Source organism: Callorhinus ursinus, unplaced genomic scaffold (assembly GCF_003265705.2).
Source record: "Callorhinus ursinus isolate GAN/ISIS: 27379988/994484 unplaced genomic scaffold, GSC_fseal_2.0 scaffold10, whole genome shotgun sequence".
Taxonomy (NCBI): Eukaryota; Metazoa; Chordata; class Mammalia; order Carnivora; family Otariidae; genus Callorhinus; species Callorhinus ursinus.
Window position 1 is genome coordinate 12,095,891 of NW_027397072.1, and position 20,815 is coordinate 12,116,705.

A 20,815-nucleotide genomic window follows, 5' to 3' on the forward strand; every position below is an offset into this window, starting at 1 on the left:
AATTTTAAATAGCCAAAGAACAGATATGTGTTTGACAAGCAGCCCTTTCAGAAACCAAAATATGGGTAAGGTTAGCTAAGCAATGCTTTCTTTCTTTATCCTGATTATATGGTCTGTGGCCATATACTTCTGAGGACTTCAGACTGCTACACAGGCTAGCTCAAGGAAGTAACTCAATTAGAACTTAGGATTGGAAGAGGCTTCTGCTTGAAACCCAATCCAAGGCTTTGAATCTGACTACAAAGTCAGTGCCTTCCACTGTCTGTGCTATCCTGCTTCCTGCTTGAGCCCCCTCCAATAGGAAGGGAGCCACTGTCTCTTGAAACAGCATATTTGATTTATGGCTAAATTAAGAGGTTATTTATGTTGCAAAAGTATGCTGCACTTAATAAAGTGACTTACTGCCAATGAATCTGAACAACCATTTGAATTCTGTAGAAGCATAGCGCTCTAAATACAGCTGACCCTTGAATTGCGTGGGTCCACTTACAACCCAATGGCTTCTTTATAAATACAGCACAGTACTGTAAATATATTTTGTCTTCTGTAGGATTTTAATAACATTTTCCTTTCTCTAGCTTACTTTTTTCTAAAAATAATCAACTGTTTATGTTACTGGTAAGGTCGACAGTAGGCTACTGATTGTTAAGTTTGAGGGGAATAAAAAATTATACATGGATTTTTGCCCGGATAGGGGGTGGAGGGCCGCCACCCCTAAACGCTATTGTTGAGAGTCAACTATATAGTACTCTTAAGCAAATACAAAAATTATTAAGAATAATTATAGATTTCCTTATGAAATCCTAAAGATTTTCATAAATATTTTGAAAGTCCTAAAGGGCAAGAATCTTTTCTTCTTCTATTGGTGTTAGGGTAAAGCTTAATGATGAAGAATGCAGCTGTGAAATTAGAAGACCAATGTGTGAACCCACATCCCACTCCTTACTGTGTGACCCTGAGCAACTGCCTGACCACTCTATATCACAATTTTTCTTTCCCTCCAATAATTAATAAAAAGACCCACCTCATGGACTGTTATAAGGATTAAATGAGTTAACACTTGTGCAGTGCCAGTCTATAGTAAGAATTTAGTTATCTATCAACTATTAGTATTTTTGGTCTTGATATATATCAATACATATAATCAGTAGAAACAGAAAGTCAACAAACTTTGGAATAAATAAATCAAAATAAACATGAACTTCTAAAATAACTGACCGAATTGAAACATGTTTAAAGAATAACATGACAACCTATGATTTCCCTCATATGTGGAATTTAAGAAACAAAACAGATGAACACAGGGGAAGGGAAGGAAAAAAAAAGTAAAATCAAACTGAGAGGGAGGCAAACCATAAAAGACACTGAACTCTAGGAAACAAACTGAGGGTTGCTGGAGGTGACGTGGTGGGGGGGATGGGGTGACTGGTGATGGGCATTAAGGAAGGCCACGTGATGTAATGAGGACTAGGTGTATATGCAAAACTCTATCTCTAAAACTAATAATACACTATATGTTAATTGATTTTAAATAAAATTTAATAAAAGAAAAGAATAACATGACAACCATTTCCTTTTCTGTTTAAAGGGAAACTACTTAGAAAGCCTACTATAATAAATTGACAAATTTATTGCAGAGGAAAAAGCAGAGGCTCTTAAGAAGTTAGAGTTTCTACTTACATCTGGTTTGGAATGCTGAAATATCTTCAGGGGAAATTTTAAGTCCCCTTTAGCTAATGTTACTAAATATTCCTTTAATAGCTCATTAGCCACACCAGGAGACTGTTTCTCACAACGATGAAGAAAGGGAACCATCCACTGGTAGGCACTTGTCACATAATTGTCCTCAGAACACTGGAAATACAATCAACCAAAACAAACATACTAAATACCGGATTATACCAGACAACAAGTTCTAAAACTCACATATAATCAGACTAATGTTAAACAGTAGAAGCCCAACACTTTCTAAAACAGACACTCCAGTTCACCTCTCCTAGATAGGCTGAGAAGTGGCAGGAGAATCACCTTCTGCCTGGGGCTAGTACAGCTAACAGCAGTGCGGTCCATCTCTGCGGGACCATGGTCACTCGGGGTCCCTCACAGCCCAAGCCCCGCTCTGGAACACCAACACGCTGCTACTACGACTTCAACATGAGGTCTTCAGAGCAAAGAGAGCTTCTACCCCCAAAAGAGTGTGTGTGTGTGTGTGTGTGTGTGTGTGTGTGTGTGTGTGTGTGTGGAGACCGACCATGGACAGGAAGAGTGAAACAGAAAAAAGCAGAGAGACAGAGACAGGAGCATTGAAAGGCTCTAAAAGGGAAGCACTTGAGGACCATCTTCTGCATAAAATCCCAGAATCTCTCCCTTCCTTTTCCTTTTCCTGTTTTGTTTTGCCCCTTTACATCCACCTTCACAAAACTCCAAATGACGCACATGATTTTATTCATTCTCCCTGACATTCCTTAATTCCTTCTTTTAATTATCCCCGAAGATAACCTAAATCCCGTAAGAGGAGTCTTACCTATAACACAAATCCATCTTCACTGGGTAGGTTATCAGGGGGTAAAAATTACTAAGCAAAAGGGAAGGGAGGGCCAGAGGGAGAAAGATGACGAGAAAGAAAAGGAGGGAAGATGAAAAAGTAAGTACAGGAAAAAGAAAGAGAGAGTCCTGGAGGAAAGAGAGCACATCAGGCAGCCATGACTCCTCCCCCTCAGCCAACCCACTGGAACCGGGCTGCCCAAGAGCAAAAGACTACCCGGGGCATCCTTGACAGCCCGTGCTCTGCAGCCCCATCATTCCTCTCTCAGTGGTGTCTCTCTGTTCAGTGGGCTCAGTAGAAACCAGGTCCTAGCATGAGCGAGTGCACTTTCTCCCCAGGGTGACCGAGGAAGAATCTAAAAGTGCTGGGCAAATTCTCCTAAAGTCATGAGCCCCTAAGCCAAGATGTTTTCTTCACACAAGCACCTAGCCCTCTGAACTCCAGTACTTCTGTATAAATGAAATATATAAGTAATTGGGAATTTTAACATTAGTGAAGGACTAGAAACATGATTATTAGAATGGCCAGCTAGTTTAGAAATATGCCTAGCTAAAAGAAAAAAAAGTTACATACAGAGGAGTATGAATAAAGGGCAAGCAAGGTACAAAAACAGCGAAAATAATTTGGGGATGCTTTCAGTAATGTATTCAAAAATTGGATTTTTTTAATTTTTTTATTTTATTTACTAAGTGCTCGGGTTTGGAGGATATTTTGTCTTTGGCTTTGAGACCCACATTAATCAAAGTACATAGGGAATGCTTAAGAAGAAAATTAAAATAAAACCTACACTATTCATCAGTAGTCTTAGTTTTTCAATGTCTTTCATCTGCTGGAGTTCTTCCAAGGTTAGGGTTAAATCACACCCGGCTTCATAAACCAAAGCTTCCAGAGTAACCAAATTATCACAAAGAGCCAGCAAACCGGGAATGTTCCGCTCCATTCCAAGTCGAATGAGTGACAACGCGCAGTCAACCTGAAATGGAAAAGCGACAGTAAATCTGAGTGTTCTGTGTCTCCCACATCTTCTCAAATAAAAGCCCCCAGTACAGAATCTAATTCTGCTCATCACCTTATATAAAATCGTATTATCAGCAACATGCATTTATTTAGTATAAAAACAGAGTTCTTCATCAAATATATCAGCAAACTGTTTCAAAAGAATCAGCAAGAAATACTGAAGATAATAAAAGACAACCATCTTAAATTCATAGAGCATGACAGTTTAAGAGCAGTTTTACATATATCTGTCAATTTAACTCTCAAAATATTAACAAGCGGGGGGCGGGGTGGGGGAAGAAAGCTAGTTAGTGATAATGCCAAATTAATCCTATTTTCACTATATCACTCTGCTCCAGAAACAAAAATTTTTGTGTTTATATCCCTGTTCAGTACCTGTCCTTCCACAGCGCCTCCCATATAAAAGGCATTCAATAAATACTCGCTGCATGATGAACTCTGGGAGACACTTTCTCTGTCTCAATTCAAACATTTACTCTTCACTGAGACCAAAATGAGGACTGATTTTCCTAGACATGCTCAGGACACAGCAATCTGACTCCCTATCACTTGATCGGGTTTATGAAAGGACGTACCTCTGACTGATGGCAAAATCATCTAATGTGTCCTTCCCTCACGGCACCTCGTACTCCTCACTTCTTCCCTTATTCCTAGACTACCAGACTACCAGTTATTTATTGAGGACTGCCTATGAACTAAGCATCATTCTAAGTGTTAGGAACATAAAATTGAATAAGAAGAGGTCTCTTCTTTCAATGATCTCTCCACCTCGTAGGGAAACTGACTTGGTACATCAGAGGCTGAAGTACAGTGAGGGGACCTCAAGGAAGGGCACGTGGCCCAAACTGTCACAAAGTCTCCCCAAGGGAGGAAGACCTGAAATGCACTTTCAAGAATCCATGGATAGGGGCACCTGGGTGGCTCAGTCTGTTAAACGTCTGCCTTCGGCTCAGATCATGATCTCAGGGTCCTGGGATCGAGCCCCGCATCGGGCTCCCTGCTCAGCAGAGAGTCTGCTTCTCCCTCTCCCTCTGCCCCTCACCCCCGCTCAGGCTATGTCTCTCTCTCTCTACTCTCTCAAATAAATACATAAAATCTTAAAAAAAAAAAAAAAAGAAGAAGAACCCATGGATATTGGCAGGTCACAAAGGAAGGCGGGCAGGAGAACAGCATGGAAGGCAGAGATGCGTGACGTGTTGTGAGAGTACAGTTGGTTCCCTTAAGATGGAGAAGATGGTCCGAAGCGAAGCGATGAGAAACATGGCTAGAGCAGCGGGGAGGGGCCGCAGAACGGAGGATACTGTTCGCTGAGCTAAGGAAGTTACAGTTTATCCTGAAATGCAAATACTACCAAAGGATTTCCAAGCGGGGCATGTCCTAAGTCGATTTACACACTTGAGAAAGAATACTTGGTCAGTATTCACTGAATGATGAACTGGAAAGAAACTGAACAGAAAACAGGCCAGGGACGAGAACTGCACTTACTAGTATTAGAAGACTCTGGACTAATGACAAGAACAGCACCTGGGGGACAGCAAAATTTAAAGGACAAGCCAAAGGACGTGAGCCACCGGAGATGAAAACGAATGGCTGAGACAAAGACAAGGGGGAAAGCACGAAGACACCTGAGAAGCCACACAGAGGAGACGGGGGGAGAGAGGAAGCAGTGGTGTCCAAGAACGATGTGTAAAACAACACCGGAAGGGAATCGGATGTGAAGAAGCAGTTTCCCTAGAGTGGCAGGGGTGGTCAGACGCCAGACAAATGAGGAGGAAAGAATCATCGAGAAAGTGACAACAAAGAGCACAGGGGCCTATTGTGGAGCTGAGCTGTGACAGAGGGAAGACAGCTGCAACCCAAGCCAGGGAGATTAGGACTCTTAATCTTTGTTGTTGGTGTACTTATAAAACAGGAGTGGTTGGGACTTTAGGTCCAAAAAAAAAAGGGAACAGAGTAGAGAAAGAGGGATTGAAGACACTGGGGCGAGAGCCCAGAGCCACAGAGCAGCCTGAGCAGGCCGGGGTGTGGAAGCCAGAGCACAGGGAAGGAAAGCAGTAGCCTGGATGCAAGAGAAGAGATCTCTCCCTCTGGGAAAAGCCGGAAAGAGCAAGGACTAATGGAACTGCGTTCTCAAGTTCCCCAGTGAAATCCAAAGCACAGTCATCTTCCGGGAATGAGGAGGTGACAGGCTGGAGGAGCAGAGAAGGGGGAGGGGCAGTGCATCAAGGTGAGGAAGGACGCGGAGCAACACTAAAGGACCACCCTTACAGCCCTTCAAAGCCCCAGGGACCAACCGGTACAGATAAAATGAAAGAAAAACCCGGTCTTCTTTCAGTTGGAAAGAACGGTGCCAGTAAATACAAGGGGCCGGGGGCGGGGGGGGGGGGGACACTATAGGCAGGTAAGGCATGAGGCAAAACAGGAGTAATCTGGTATACTTCAACAGAGAAGTGTCTTTTTACTTCATTTCTAGTAATAAAAATACAGTTTACATCTGAAAAGACAGATCTACCTGCATACCAATTTAAAAAAAAAAAAACTATCACAAGTGAATTTTCAGAAAGCGTGAAGAAAACCTGGTGCATAAAACACAACTCTGTGCTGGTCATGGTTTGAACACAGCACACTTGCCATGTGTAACACACTCACCAATTCTGTGATCCAGACTGGTTTTCCTAGTACCAACTTGGAAGTTGTTGCTTTCCCAGATACTCACTGAGGTAAAAATGTTTTAGAACCAAATTACTGACACCTTAAATGAAAGCAGGCCCTAATGCAACTTGAATTATGCCACGTACCCCAAAGCCCTCACTGGATAAATTTCACTACTATACACATTTCCTAATCCAACAAATAAGTCTTGCTAAAAGGCATTTGTAGGCTCTAAGGAAAAAGAAGTCCCACATCAATTAAGTCTCTAAAAATGAAAAAGATAAAAATTATGTTAGATATCACTTTGTAGCATAAGCCACATGAAGCATCAATAAATAAAATGAAGCTGAAGAATAATACTTCTATTAGAAGTGTTTTCATATAAAGGAAAGAGATGAAAGAATAAAAGAGGCAGCTAAAGCACCCCCAAATCACTTCTCTTTATAGTTATTCCTAATTCCACAAAAATGAATTCAAGATGTCTAGCAATTATTACTGGACTGTTAAAAAATTTAACTTTCAGAAAGCTCTATAGTTTCCTTTCTGTTTATTTTTTATAGACTTTACATTTCAGAGCAGCAATGACAGCAAAAATCAAGAAGAAAGTACAGCCACTTCCCACAGAGCCTCTACCCCCACCTACCGACAACCTCCCACGTTATCTATAGCCCCCACTGGAGTGGTTCACTTCTTACAATCGATAAACCTATACCAACACATGATTATCACTCAAGGTGATAAAGCACAAAGAGCACATTGGGAATTAGACTGGAGCACCTCCAGAGATTCTTCTCATCCCAGTATCAGGATTCTAAGCATTTTTGAATGTACCATGGTCCTTAGCCATCTTCAAAGACCTGGAAAGTCAATCAAATATTCTTGGCCCACCCTTCCCAAAAGTTTGATCTATAATATTACCATCAGCTCCAACACATAGCTCCCCTTCAATTCTATGAATACGAAAAGTAGGAGTCCGAGTAGGCAGAAATTCAAGGAGACTATCAAATGGAGACAGAGGGCCGCACCAATCACTATGTAGAAATGTAAACAAAGGGGTGCAAATTCCTTCCCACAGTACTGCTGCTCATCAGACCTTTTAGAATCACCCTTCCTGTCACACGAAAAACTGATGGTAGGACAGGTGGTCCAAAGCCAAGACCACAAGTAGAAAGAAAAAGGCATCCAGCGGCCAGACCCTAAATGAGATTTTAATGTGCATTCTGCCATTCTTCGCTTTGAATTGCCAACTTCTGTTGTCTAAGATGAAGACAACTATTGCTTACATGTGCAGGGCACTCAATTAGCAGAATTTTTAATATTCTCTCCTGTGCATTTTCTTTGTTCTCACTGACCTTGGTATAGGAACCAAGCCCATGAAAAAAATCAACGAGCAGAAAAGGTAAGTGGCAGGTCCGGAGTCACAGGTGTGTTAGTGGAAGATCTGAGATTAGTGTTCAGACCTCCTAAGCTTCAGTACATTCTATCCCTCTCCTCCTCTGTCTGATGTAGTTCGTTTGCAGCCCCATGAAGGCACAGGGGAACTGAGGGGAATTAGGCTTAGACTCAAGGAAAACACTAGAGACAGAGCCTCAAACAAGGTTCCTAAAAAGCAAAATAAAAACCACCTGCACTACTGTGATATGACAGGGAGCTGATCAAGTATTTCTGGGTTGATACAGTCATTTCCACTAATATGGTATTAAGCCTATTAAAAATATATGGAAAATCGTGGATAGGATATACCATATTTTGCAACTTACATTTTAGAGAACGATTTTGAACAATTTTTCTTCTATGTATCTGCTTTTTAAGAATCCCCAAAAAAGCCACAAAAGCTTTCTGAGGCAAAGGATGAAAGAACAAACGTAATAAGAAATATTCATTTCATCTCTGCAAACCAAACACACGCTCCCCGGCCCCACCGTCGGCGGCCACGACACGCAGAGAATCCTGAGGCCCCAGCGCGGCACGGCTGGCGTCCCTGAGGAGCAGCCATCATTCTCCCCTCACCTGTCGGGCATAATGCTCTATTTCCTGTGCTCTGGTCTGATACCAGTCCATAACCTTCTCTACCGTAAGCTCTGATGTCCTGTACCTCAGTAACCCGGGCTGGGCGGCGTACAAGAACTCACTTTCGTCTTGGAGACTCGGCTCAACCACCGCTCTGCAAAGCACAAAAGGAGCAATTAGTAACTGATTGGAATGCTGGGAAAAATTAGAATTTTGTGAAAGACAGAGAAGAACAGAGATGGGGAGGGAGCGGTGACAGAGACAGGGAGTATGCATGTATGTGTGGGGGGAGGGGGGTGGGGATGTTTGTGTGTATGTGTTTTCCTGTATCTGTGGACACACTTATAAAATAAATGGGACATTTGGGAGATGCTTAATTTATTTTCCTATTAGGTTTCCCAATTTAAAAAAATCAGGATGGACAATAAATCAAAACAGCCATGCCACAAATCAATCAAATAAGTATTAACAAAAATCAAAATCACCCTGGGAGGCTTTTACCAAATGCACATGGCTGGGAGCCTGCCCAGTCAAAATTACCTGTGAGGCCAGCCAGGCCTCATTTAGGAAAAACACCTCCAGGTGATTGTAACTCAAATATAAATGCAGAAACCTTGTTTTCCATGTTCATAAAAATCAGAGGAAATACGTCTTATTTACATCGGTAACACACCGTTAGTAGGTGTCAGCAATGTGGTACCACCCTGACATTTACAAAGCACAGAACTGCTCTGTGCCACTCGCCGTAGGTAAAGAAGGACCCCAAGAGGAAAGTACACAAGGCTAACAGCTCAGGGATCACAAATTATGAGGAGTTTTTAAGAGGGTGATCCTGGCCAATTGCCCTCCATAATCAAGGACTAAAAAAAAAGGACTTAAACCAATAGAGTTCAGAGCGACCTATGGAAAGCTGCTGGACGCCACTAGGGCCACCCACTCATCTGGGCCAGCCCACAGTAATGACGGGTGATGTCACGGTTACCATTACAAGGCAGTGGGCTCTGGAGTCAGAACTGAAGCACATTCCATTGCTGAAAGCCCTGAAACTCTGCATTAATTACTGAGATTAAACTAATCTTAGATTCATTTTATTCATATAAAACGGGGAGAATGCAATGCCAGAGTATTCAAAATAATATAAATTAAGTACACAGAGAACATCGTCTGGCACGGAGCAGGTGTTTAATTTTTTATTTACAGGTATTTTTTTTATTAGAATTATTAGTAGCTGTAATATATGAGCAGACACAAAGCCCATCAAGATTTGGGCATTTTAGTCACATGCCTTAGACAACCTACTGTGCTTATAATTGGTAGCCCTTTACCCAGCTAGTCGCACAACTGCCATTAACATTCTGATTGGTGGTTTTTCCCCATCGCTGTCACAAAAAAAAGTCACATTTCCCCCTGAAATCTTTAAAGCTGCCCATTTTAGCAGGGAAAAATTCCCATGAGCAACTCTGAGGTCCTTTGATATTTTTTTCAGTCCTTAATATTTCCCTCTCGGCACTGACAGAATTTCACTGCTTTCTCCTTCCAGAAGCTGGCTTCCCTCACTCCAGTATGTGGGGCTGTCTGCCTTCTCCCATCTTCCTGGCGGCTCCTCCTGGGTCATCTCCACCAGAACAGCCTCATCCAGCCAACCCCTGCATCCTGGCTCCTCCCCACATCCAGTGAAGCTCTCTCCTCTCTGCTCACTCTGGACTCTCTCTCGGTCTCACCGTTGACTGCAGCATAAGCTACCACATGCACTACAACAACGACCCTATTTTACCCCTAAGTCACACTTCACTCAGAAGCCCCAAAACGTTCCTATTTGCTCCTCCATGTTTCACAGGCACTTCAAATGCAACAAGATCAAAACTGAATTCAGGATCTCCTTGGGTAAAACAGTTATCTTTATAAAAACAGAAACCTGATTTTATCATCCCTGTGCCTACTTTTATAGTCTGTAATCTGCTGTAAAATATTCTAGGCTATTCTTGGTGCCAATCTCACTTTCGTTCTGGTGACTTCAACAAGGCAGGTCTTTATTTTTAGTCCTCGAAGGGGACATCGCCTTGAGCCTTCTTCCAACATGCTGTTCTCTCTGCTGAGAACACACCCCTCTCTCTTTTGCCAAACTTGCCCTCCACCGGGCTAAATTAAATCCTGTTCATTCTTCAAATCTCAGATTTCACAAGATTTTGCCCAGGACGACCTTCCCTGCCCTGCACCAAGCAGAGGTCTCCCTGTGACGTGCTCCCCGTGCACCCCCCTGGGCTTTCCTAGCACCCATCATGTCAGTCATTTACAGCAGGACCATTTTTCCACCAGAGTATAAACTTCACAAGAACAGGGACTGCATCTGCTTTTCTTCCTTCAGTATTTTTGCATCTAGCAGAGGACAGACACCAATTAAACAAATAAGCAACACGGTATGTCCTGTAATACTGAAAATCTGTACCATCTTCAAAAGCATCTTTTCCTCTGTCAAACTTTTCCTGACTTTTCATTTTTAGTTTTAGGAGTTCTGGCACAGCAAGCTCTGCTTACATTTCAGCTTCCTGCAGTTGGTCTGAGAAGAAATGCCCTCATGCCTTACATCTACTTATAATCATACAAAGGTGCAGGCTGCGGGGAACTGGGAAGCAGGGGATGAATGGGTCGGGGCTCTGCCCGTGTCACTCTCTCAAAAGCGCATCTGGAAATGAGAGAATTCACCTGTCAACAGTCTCTCCACACCTCTGCCTATCACCCTGTCTGCTGGCCCCGACGTCCCACCATCTTCAGTTTCTCTACCTCTTCAACCTCTCACTACCATTGCTAAGTGATGACTTCTAATTAAATAGGGCTGATGAAGACCACGCATTTAAGCTCCAGTCTCCTGCAACTGCCCTGAAATGGCAGCACAAGATCGTTAAAGGGAGAGGGGTGCAGGATGCCACACACACGATCAGGAGGAGCAGGGTACATGCACGTCATTACCTTCCATTCCAGGAAGCCCACAGTTAACGGCCAGAACTAAAAAATCAAGTAGCAGCACGACTGTTATTCTGAGATATGGAGTTAACAGCAAAACTACTGTCTGAAAGAATTAAAAGTAATTGCTTCTGGAGAGCAGGAAATGGGGAGAAGGGTACAAAGGACTGCGGGTTTGGGTTCTGCTTTTTTTTTTTTTTTAACAACAAGCTTTGTAGAAAATTTTAGCTCTTTAATCTACTTGCAAATATATACTTTTATTAAAAAATGAAAACTAAATTAAAAACAACTTTAAAGATTTACTTATTTTAGAGAGAGACAGAGCACAAGAGGGAGGGGCAGAGGGAGAAGGAGAGAGAATCTCCAGCAGACGCTGCACTGAGCACAGAGCCCGACGCAGGGCTCGATCTCATGACCTTGAGATCGTGACCTGAGCCAAAACCAAGAGCCAGACGCCCAACTGACTGCGTCACCCAGGCGCCCCTAAAAACAACTTTTAAAAAGCAAACAGCAAAAACACAGCAAGACATTCAATTGCCATTACACTAAAACTTACTGGAGTAAAAAAGGTAACTAAGAATTACTTACTCCATTATCTCAGATATCCAAAACACAACAAAATGAAAGCAAACGGCCAACGTTACCACTAACATTGAGAGAGCTCCCAATTGTCACTTGCAGTGATTACATTACTGCTTAGGGCTTTTATTTATCATTTATCAGATAGTATATATACATAGTTTCAAAAATCCAAAAGCATGAAAAGAGTCCTATCAAAAGAAAAGCCAGCAATTCCATACACAATCCATCCTGCCGCCATCCTTGCCACCCTCTACGCCATTTTCACGTCTTTCAGCCAACTTCCTGGATTTTCCTCTGCGAATCTAAACGGTATGTGCTTGTGACCGTTTCTGATTTATCTACCCTACGTGCTATTCTGCTGTCTTAAACCACAGCCATCCACTTCCCCTACACCCTTTCCTCCCACAGTGGATATATCACAATTTACCACAATTAAACCACTAATTATTTGCATTATTATTATTATGTGATTATGGTTATCTTCTCCTGAGCCAAGTGGTACATTATCATAACTACTGCTCTCTTTGAACAACTTTTCATTTTTTGGAGTTAATAAGTGCCAAGTGTCCTCCTGTCCCCACCACGGACTTCCATGCATCCACTGCTACGCTTTCCAAATTCTCTAAAAAACGTATTAAGAGCAAAGTATAAAAGGATATAAAGATTTTTCCCAAATAGTCAAACATAACAGGTAATATTCCTGTTCCATTTTTAAATATTTTCCAAGAGACCTGGCTCTTGAAGCCATCCACACCCTTCCACAGTCTGTGCTGGCTGCTGCTCACTCGACAAGAACATAGCTGGTCAGCCTGGACCCTCCCGTTGCCATGGCCTATGTTAGAGCCCAGTTCTGAATCTAATGGCTTTCTTTTTTTCCACTGATTCCTTCATTTTAATAAAACACATCTTCGATGGCTTCCTGAAATGAGATGTACATGGGTGGTAAATTTTACAAAATCTCACATGATTAACCACATACTTGATTGATGATTTTAGCTAGATCTAAGAATCCTGATCAAAAAATATTTCCCATCAAAAGTTTTTCTTCTAGCTTCTACTGCTGTTCTGGAGATATCAGAGGTCATTCTAATTCAAACTTCCTTTTATGTAATATGTTTTTCTCTCTGGTAGACTGCATCCCAGATATTCTGGAAGGTCGTGATGGTATGCTTTAGTGCACTGGGCATTTCAATCTGAAAACTCATAGCTTTCAATTCTAAATAATAGGCTTGAAATATTTCTTATAAATTTCTTCCCTTCTAAAAAAAATTTCTTCCCTTCTATTATATATATCATCTCTTTCCAGAACGCCTATAATTTGAATATTACGTTTGTTTTTTATCTTTGCTCTCTTATCTAGCTCTATAATATTTTTATTCTACTTTCTGGGAAAGTATTTTCCTTTTATCTTTCAACCCTTCTAGTTTTTAAGACACCAACTATCGTATTTTTTGTTTCCCAAAGTTTTCGTAGTTCTCTGTTCCTATGTTATAAAATCCATTTGTTACTTCACAGCATCTTCTCTTATCTCCTGGGCAATATTAATTTTTGAAGTTTTTTTTGTGTGGCCTCTGACTTTCAGTTCCATTTTCCATGTGTTCTGCCTGCCGGCACCAGTCCTTGGACGTCCAGGAAGCTCGGGGGTTGTCATAGGACTTGTTCATTTGCTGACTTCACTGAGGCCTAGTAATGCACGAATCTCTCAGGACAATATGTCGGTATCTAGAGGACTCTCCTCAGAGGCTACTCCATTTCTACAGAAATCTCCAAACTTCTACTTGGGGAATATGCCTACACTCCAGGAGCTGGGAGGTGGCAGGGAACCAAAGCGCCAACGTTCAGGACACAGATTTTCACTAAATGCTCCGATTTTCAACTCCAGCACTCTAACCCCACCCTATGTTGTGCCTGATGCCCACGAATCTGGAGGATTTCTGGATCAATCTGAAGGTTGTAGGCCTCAATTCATGAGTCCAAAAAATTAACCTCTGATTTCATGTAGGAGAAATATGGAAGGAGAGATAGCGAAGGAACATTTACCTGACTTTGAGTGAGGAATAAGGGAATTCAAATGCTTTCAGCCCCATACCTCATCTCCCACCCCCTTGCCAGTAGTTGATGACTCCATGTTCTGAGGCTTTCTAAGGTTAAGTCTCACAAAAATAAAAATTCAAACTGAATCAAAAACAAAATTGTGTGCATACCATAATAACAACCATGAAAATTATATTTCTACATGTCAAAGACTAAAAGGAAATACTTTAAAAAGAAAAGAGTTGGTGTATCAGGATCATTTTTCAGATTATTTACTTTGTAGAATTTAATATTCTTCCATTAAGAAAACTGTAATGTAACTGAGTAAAAATCAAGTCAAGTGTTTAAAACAACTCCACTCAAACTCTCTAAATCAGGGACTATCAAGTACGCGGTCACCTACCACACACCACCTCAAAAGGGCCTTCTAATCATCCATCCCGGAGAAACGAAGGTCTCTCGCACAGGCTCATCCTTACCTGCACTCCAGATCCTCGCACCAATCTTTCTCTCGGTGTTTGTGTTCATGCCAAGGAATGAGCACCAAGGAGTCACCATTATAACTTAAATTAAAAAAAAAAAAATACATAAGCATTTAAAATACACATTAGCTCAATGACTGGCTACACAGGGAACATGACGCAAAAAGTATTTCTATAATGTTCTATCTCCGTTCCTGCTTATGGTCTATTAAGTGGTACATGCTACATGCTATATACAATATGTAAATGGAAAATACCCAATTGTTGATTTCTCTTCAGTCAGAAAATGGTTCAAGAAGAAAAGGATATTATTTCAAAACTAAAAATTTGGCAAGGAACTAAAGGACAGCAAGGGCGTGTGTTCATTCACACATTCTAGAACATTTATCAAGAGCCTAAGTCGTATGTTCTTATTATCAACATAAATGGCCCCTTGCCCTCGAAAAGCTTACAGTCGAACTTCCTGTAACCATAGAAGTGTTCTGTAACTATTCTACAACAGGGTCTACAATCTAGCCCCCAACTGCAAATCCAGGGGCTACGTGCACATGTATTAAGCACTGGAAATATGGCTAAGAGAACTTTAATTTTATTTCATTTTAATTAGCATTAATTAAAATTTAAATAGACACATAAAATTTAAATTTAAATAGTGGCTACTGTATATGACAGCACAGATCTGGAGGACAGGTAATCATTAAGAGGGAAGAAATGATTTTGCAGGTTAAAAATAACACTAAATGATCAAAAGGTACAGGTTTCCAGTTAGAAGATAAACAATACTAGGGATGTAATGTACATGATGACTAGAATTAACCCTGCTGCACGATATATGGGAAAACTGTTGGGTCAGGAAACCCTAAGAGTCCTCATCACAAAGAGGAAATTTTTTTTCTTTTTCACTTTATTCCCTTTATATCTTATCTATAGGAGATGATGGATGTTAGCTGAACCTATTGCAATAATCATTTCACAACGTATGGCAATCAAACCATCATGCTGTGTGCCTTCAATTTACATTTGAAGGGATGTATGTCATTTATTTCTCAGTAAAACTGGAAAGAAAGCATATCACTAAAAAATGAAGAGGAGAACTAAGAAGGGGAAAAAATAAGGCTTGACTGGATGGAATTAAGAATAATTTCAGAAAGACCCGCGAGGTACAGATAGTAGAGTATGGTAACAGAGCAGAGCATCCTCCCACACATCGGGTCGCACGGAGCACAGAAACCCAGCTGCCGGCACCCAGCCCTGCGGTCTTCGACATGTAACTTTCTAAAGCAAAACACTTCAGACATTACCTTGAAGGCCGCTTTTAGCTCTAATACTCGATAAGCCCATGACAATAAATGAAACATTCTGAATTAAGGCAAAAATTTTAAGAACAAATTGCAACTGCTCTGCTTTATAATTCAATGAAACATTTTCTCTCCTGTTTCTGAGTATTAATAGTTGCAATTTTCTAAAATTTATCATAGCCCCAGGGAAAGGATTGCACTTTCTTATAATAGGTTGTATTTTTCTCTTTCTTCTCTTATGAGGTTATGTAACATGCCTTACACAAGAAACACTTCATAAACATTTGAATGTTATGCCGAATATTAGTCCTCATGTATGAGGTAACAGGAGCCCAATGGATGGTTTCAGGTAGGAGACGGAAGCTGAAAGGTCTGAGAATGGGCAGTGCTGTCCATCAGTCAACAGCGTCCCCATCAAATGATTATTGGTGCAAATTATCCAAAGTCAAAGCTCCCCATTAGATACAGACAAGAAGAAATGCATTATACCTTATTTTATAAACACAGTATTTTACCCACTTTGCAGCTAGCATGTAATGCCCTTGCAAACTGTGTACCAGAGACACATTCGTGAAGGCATCTGAGTTCATATTTTTAAATTTCTGCATCACATGGATGATTATTTAGCATAGATGCCACAATCACACTATTTCACTTGTCACCAAATAAAAAACTATTTTATTTGCCTCTATGTCAATAACTAATACTTTATCACAGGCTACTGAAATGGAAAGTAAAGAAGAACACGGGGATACAACGATGATAATAACGTTCACTCCTCCAACATAAGAATTATAGAAGTGAACTGAGGAACAAGGAAAAAAAAAACGAACAAACGATTACTGCCTTTTCTAATTAAAGCAGACATGGTTCCATAGCTACACAAAATGCTTTCTAAAAGAATTTTAGAAAAATGTATCGCAAGTTGAGATTTGTACTTTCTACACAAAGTACATATTAGATACAAGGGTTATTACTGAAATGATTAATAATGCCGTGGGACCCTCAGCAAAATAATATTCATTTGGTATTTAAAGACTGGAAAGCTATAAAACTTTGTTAAGCTTCACTGAACAGAAATGGGTATGAAAACATACCTATTTTTATCAGAATGCAGTATTAAAGACAAGTTCTGCTCAGAGGTACACTCCAAAAGGCAGGCCTGAAGAATCTTGAGTCAATAAAGTATTTTTGCTGCATTTTCAAAGCAAAGCACAACTAAATGTTTCTAAATGTGCTCATCACCACTGATGTAGTAATAGTACTACCTGTACTACTATTAGTATATTTGCAATAATTGGCAACAATTATCTTTAACATCTACTGATCTCTTACTATGGACTAGACAGGATGAAATGCATTTAACCTACAATACCTCATTTAGTCCTACCAATCCAATGTAGCTGGTGATAGGATCTTCCTTGTACTACAATGGGAAAACTGAGGCCTAAGTTAATTTGCCCATCCTCATAAAACTAATAAATGACAGTGCCAGGATTTCAACACAACCAGTTAGAATCCAAAACTTAAGACTTCTAGCTAGCACAGACCTCTAGAAAGGGCACAGGTCTACAATCTAGCCCCCAACTGCAAATCCATCCTTTCTCATTTCTACCATTCCCGTGCTTCATACCTAAGAGCCAGCGGGCAAGATGTGTAGGTGGTCAGAAGAGGGTCACTTGAGCCTTCCCGATAATTTAACTCAGACAACCCAATAAGGACCATTTACATGCATACCTTAAGTACAATATAAAACCAAACTCAATACCAGTAGCTTACTAATATGACGAAACCAACTTCTACCAAATATGGCTGGACCTTAGGTCTGATTACCGACACTTAGATAAAAGCAAAAAAAACCAAAAACTTTCTTTCTGCTCTTTTCTTACAGGATGTTTCTGCAAAGCAAACTCTTTTAAAACACATTTTAGGAGTTTAAAATACTTGCTATAAAAATACTGTAAGTTCTTTATCATGCTTCAAATAACTGCATTTCAAAAACAGGATCTCCTCCCTACCCAGAATATAAATTCTTTGAGGGCAAAATTTTTGTTTGTTTTGTTTACTGCCATATCCTCAATACCTAAAACAGTGCCTGGCATTTAGCAGACTCTAAAATAATGTGGCAATTGAATTATTAAATGAAAGCACAAAGATTTTTTTTTACATGAACACTGTCAACTATACTCAATTTTTTTTCAAAAAGTGCTCTCATGAGTATCACAGAAATTCAAAATTGGAATAAAGCAATGAAAGCAGACAATCTGTTCATAAAAACAGATATGCCAAGGAAGTACACACATATATATAGAGAGAATCTGCAGATCTGAGCGTGAGAACACAAATACTTTCCTTAAACAGACCACTGCACGCTGATGAACCAGTAAGCTACACTAGTAGTGGTGCACATCCAATAGAGGTAGTGGGACATGTCATGTTCTAGTTCAGGTGGGAAAAATATTTCAGAATATATATTTCCCTAAATCTCACCATTCTTCACACTTGAAAATAACTAATTGGTTCTATCATTACCTTTTTAAAAATGCCCAAATTTTAGTTACTTATTCCTTCATAAGGTAAGCAGAATGATAGCACATACAATAAAATTCAGAGAAAACCTTTTTCATTAATTCTGTTCACAATAAACATATTAGTCATGTAAATCAGTCAATGGGCTAGGTGAAACTATGGTTCAAAAAAAACCTAGAGAACACACTGCTTCCTTCTAATGATTCTTTTTTAAAGATTTTATTTATTTATTTGAGAGAGAGAGAATGAGAGAGAGAGAGAGCACGAGAGGGAAGAGGGTCAGAGGGAGAAGCAGACTCCCCGCTGAGCAGGGAGCCCGATTACTTCGTTCTAAAGACTTGTAAGAAGTTTTGGGAAGTTGCAAAAGTTACACTGAATCTAAAGTTCCACAAACACAAAACATTTACATATACTTTGTTTCATCTTTGTCTTTTATTGTTTCTGCTTGGCTTAAGAAATCTTAAAACTTAAATGCATCATCCCCCACTAAAAATGGGAAGTACAGGGTAAACTTAAATGATCTCTTTACAAAATAATGGCTGCTTAATTTTAAGATTCTTTATATTAGAACCCTGTTCATTGTTTTATTCCAAACAATAAACTGCTGGTTTCATCTGAAGGTAACATTTATCTGTCAGCAGGAAAGGAATGAATATTACAAGTTCTATTATGTCTGACTATTCTCTCGCCAATTATTTCTCACACTAAATTTGAATGTTTTATTTCAAAGAAATTTTATCAAGAATAAACTTACAGAAAGTTCTTTTGTTCATGTTCTATGCCATGGAAACAAAAGGCAAAATAGACTGTGCATTACTACTAATTGCCACCTTTTAATGTGCTGGTTTTAAGATGTGGAGTTATATTTATTTATATTTATTTCTGTTATTTAGCATAGAAGAAAATGTTCTGGTAAATAAAGGACAAGAAATGTATACTACACTGTGGTTACCATTACTGAAGAAATCACACTGGTCTGAAACTCAGTGGGAAACCAATCAAAACGCTGTTGTCATTCAGAAGGCCAGGCTGGAAAAAAGGCATCACTCCCGAGTTCTCTTCTGAACCAACAGGATTCACTCTCATTAATATATGACTTAGAAAATACAGCAGATTAAGGAGTTATTTTGAAACTTAACCCATATTCTCAGATGTTAGCGATGCATACAAGAGACCAGGATGAAAATACCACCTCCAGGACTGGACTGTCCTCCCCGCTCCACCAGCTACTTCATCTGTTCCCTGGGACCCAGCTGCTTCATCTATTTAGCAAATACTGTAATATTATCTGCCCCAAATGAAGACAAGACTAGACAAATATTTTCTTGAATTCTAATCCATTATAATTAAGAGTACGGTCTCAGAAGTCTAACCTCTGTGACAGATGCCACCCTACACAGCTGTGTAACCCTGAGGGAGTTCTTCAATCGGCCTGTGCCTCAGTTTCCCCATTAGTAAAACAAAGAATAACAGGATTTGGGGAGAATCGAGTGAGCACATCTAAAGACTTTAGAGTGGTACCTGATACATAATAAGTGTTCAACCATCATAAAAAGCATCATTATTCCTAACACCAGCAAGACGGTTTTCATGGGGAGTAAAACACAAGATCTGTGTAACTGGGTGACATTTCAAGATCTACTTTATGATAAATAGTAACACTATATAAATAATACCAATGATTATGTTTACAAATACCTAGCAACTGCACACCATCCTGAACATATGGTACCTGGCCAACATAATAAGCAGTAATAAGCAGTGATGAGCTGATTTATGGGGTAGAAATAAGCAACAGTATCTACAAGGCATCCTCTCTCTCCCAAAATGCTTAAAACAAAGTTTGAAAATAAATATTTTACCATCAGCAAAGGATGACCTGATTATTTCTGAGGAGAACAAGTTGGCGAAATCATTAAAGTTTAAGGGAAAGCCACAAACTTCAAAGGAAAATCCCTCCCGAAAAGCTAAGTGAGAAAGGCTACTCTTTCACCAAGGTGTTGGCTGTCAACAAAACAAGGGGCAACAGATGACTAGAGAGGTCAGTGATTGGAAGACTGACCCTTGTACATCACCTGTCCCTTGGAGAGAGAACCCTAAATCTGAAGAAGAGGCACTCAAGGTCCTCAGAACAATGAAAATACTTATGTTTGCTACAAGGAAAGTTACTAGGGGTAAAAAAAAAGGCATCCTCAAACCCGACTTCAGTGGCATATACTTTAAAAAAATAGGCTAAAATAGACAACTTTTTTTTAAAATCCCCAAAACATTTATGTAGTAATGTTTACATTCAGCATGTGGTGTCACACACAACAAATATTTATAAATGTTTCTTTTTTAATTTATTTGTGTCATGATTTTCATATTTATAATACTCCACCTATGGAAAATGGGGTGAATTAAAATTGGTGAATTATAACTTTCATTTATAGCATAAACTCAACTATAGTTTCAGAGTTGCCAGTGTTTCATTCAGGAAGGGAGAACACATTCAATGTGACAATACGGAAAGATTTGAGGTCTAAGAGTCAACTAAGCATTGATGAGGACTATTTCACACGAGGGAAGCTCAAAACTACATGTGCCAACCACCATCAGGGAGGTAACATTAAGAGAAATCAAGTCAATTTCACTCCCTGTTCTGTTACTTAGACTGAATAGCAGCAAAACTCTTATTTCATACAACTTAAAGATAACAAGACCCT

General features: G+C 40.0%; 1 protein-coding gene across 3 annotated transcripts in view; it reads right to left on the reverse strand.

Moving 5' to 3' along the window:
• The window catches only part of NBAS (NBAS subunit of NRZ tethering complex), a 358,882-nt gene that overhangs the window by 223,767 nt on the left and 114,300 nt on the right, over window positions 1-20,815 (reverse strand). For all 3 annotated transcript variants that reach the window (XM_073897011.1, XM_025867764.2, XM_073897012.1), the window contains 4 exons: window positions 14,281-14,364; window positions 8,225-8,378; window positions 3,333-3,518; window positions 1,681-1,854 (listed from right to left, as the gene is read on the reverse strand). In XM_073897011.1, coding sequence (XP_073753112.1) covers window positions 1,681-1,854; window positions 3,333-3,518; window positions 8,225-8,378; window positions 14,281-14,364 — 598 coding nt within the window. The remainder of the gene's footprint in view (window positions 1-1,680; window positions 1,855-3,332; window positions 3,519-8,224; window positions 8,379-14,280; window positions 14,365-20,815) is intronic.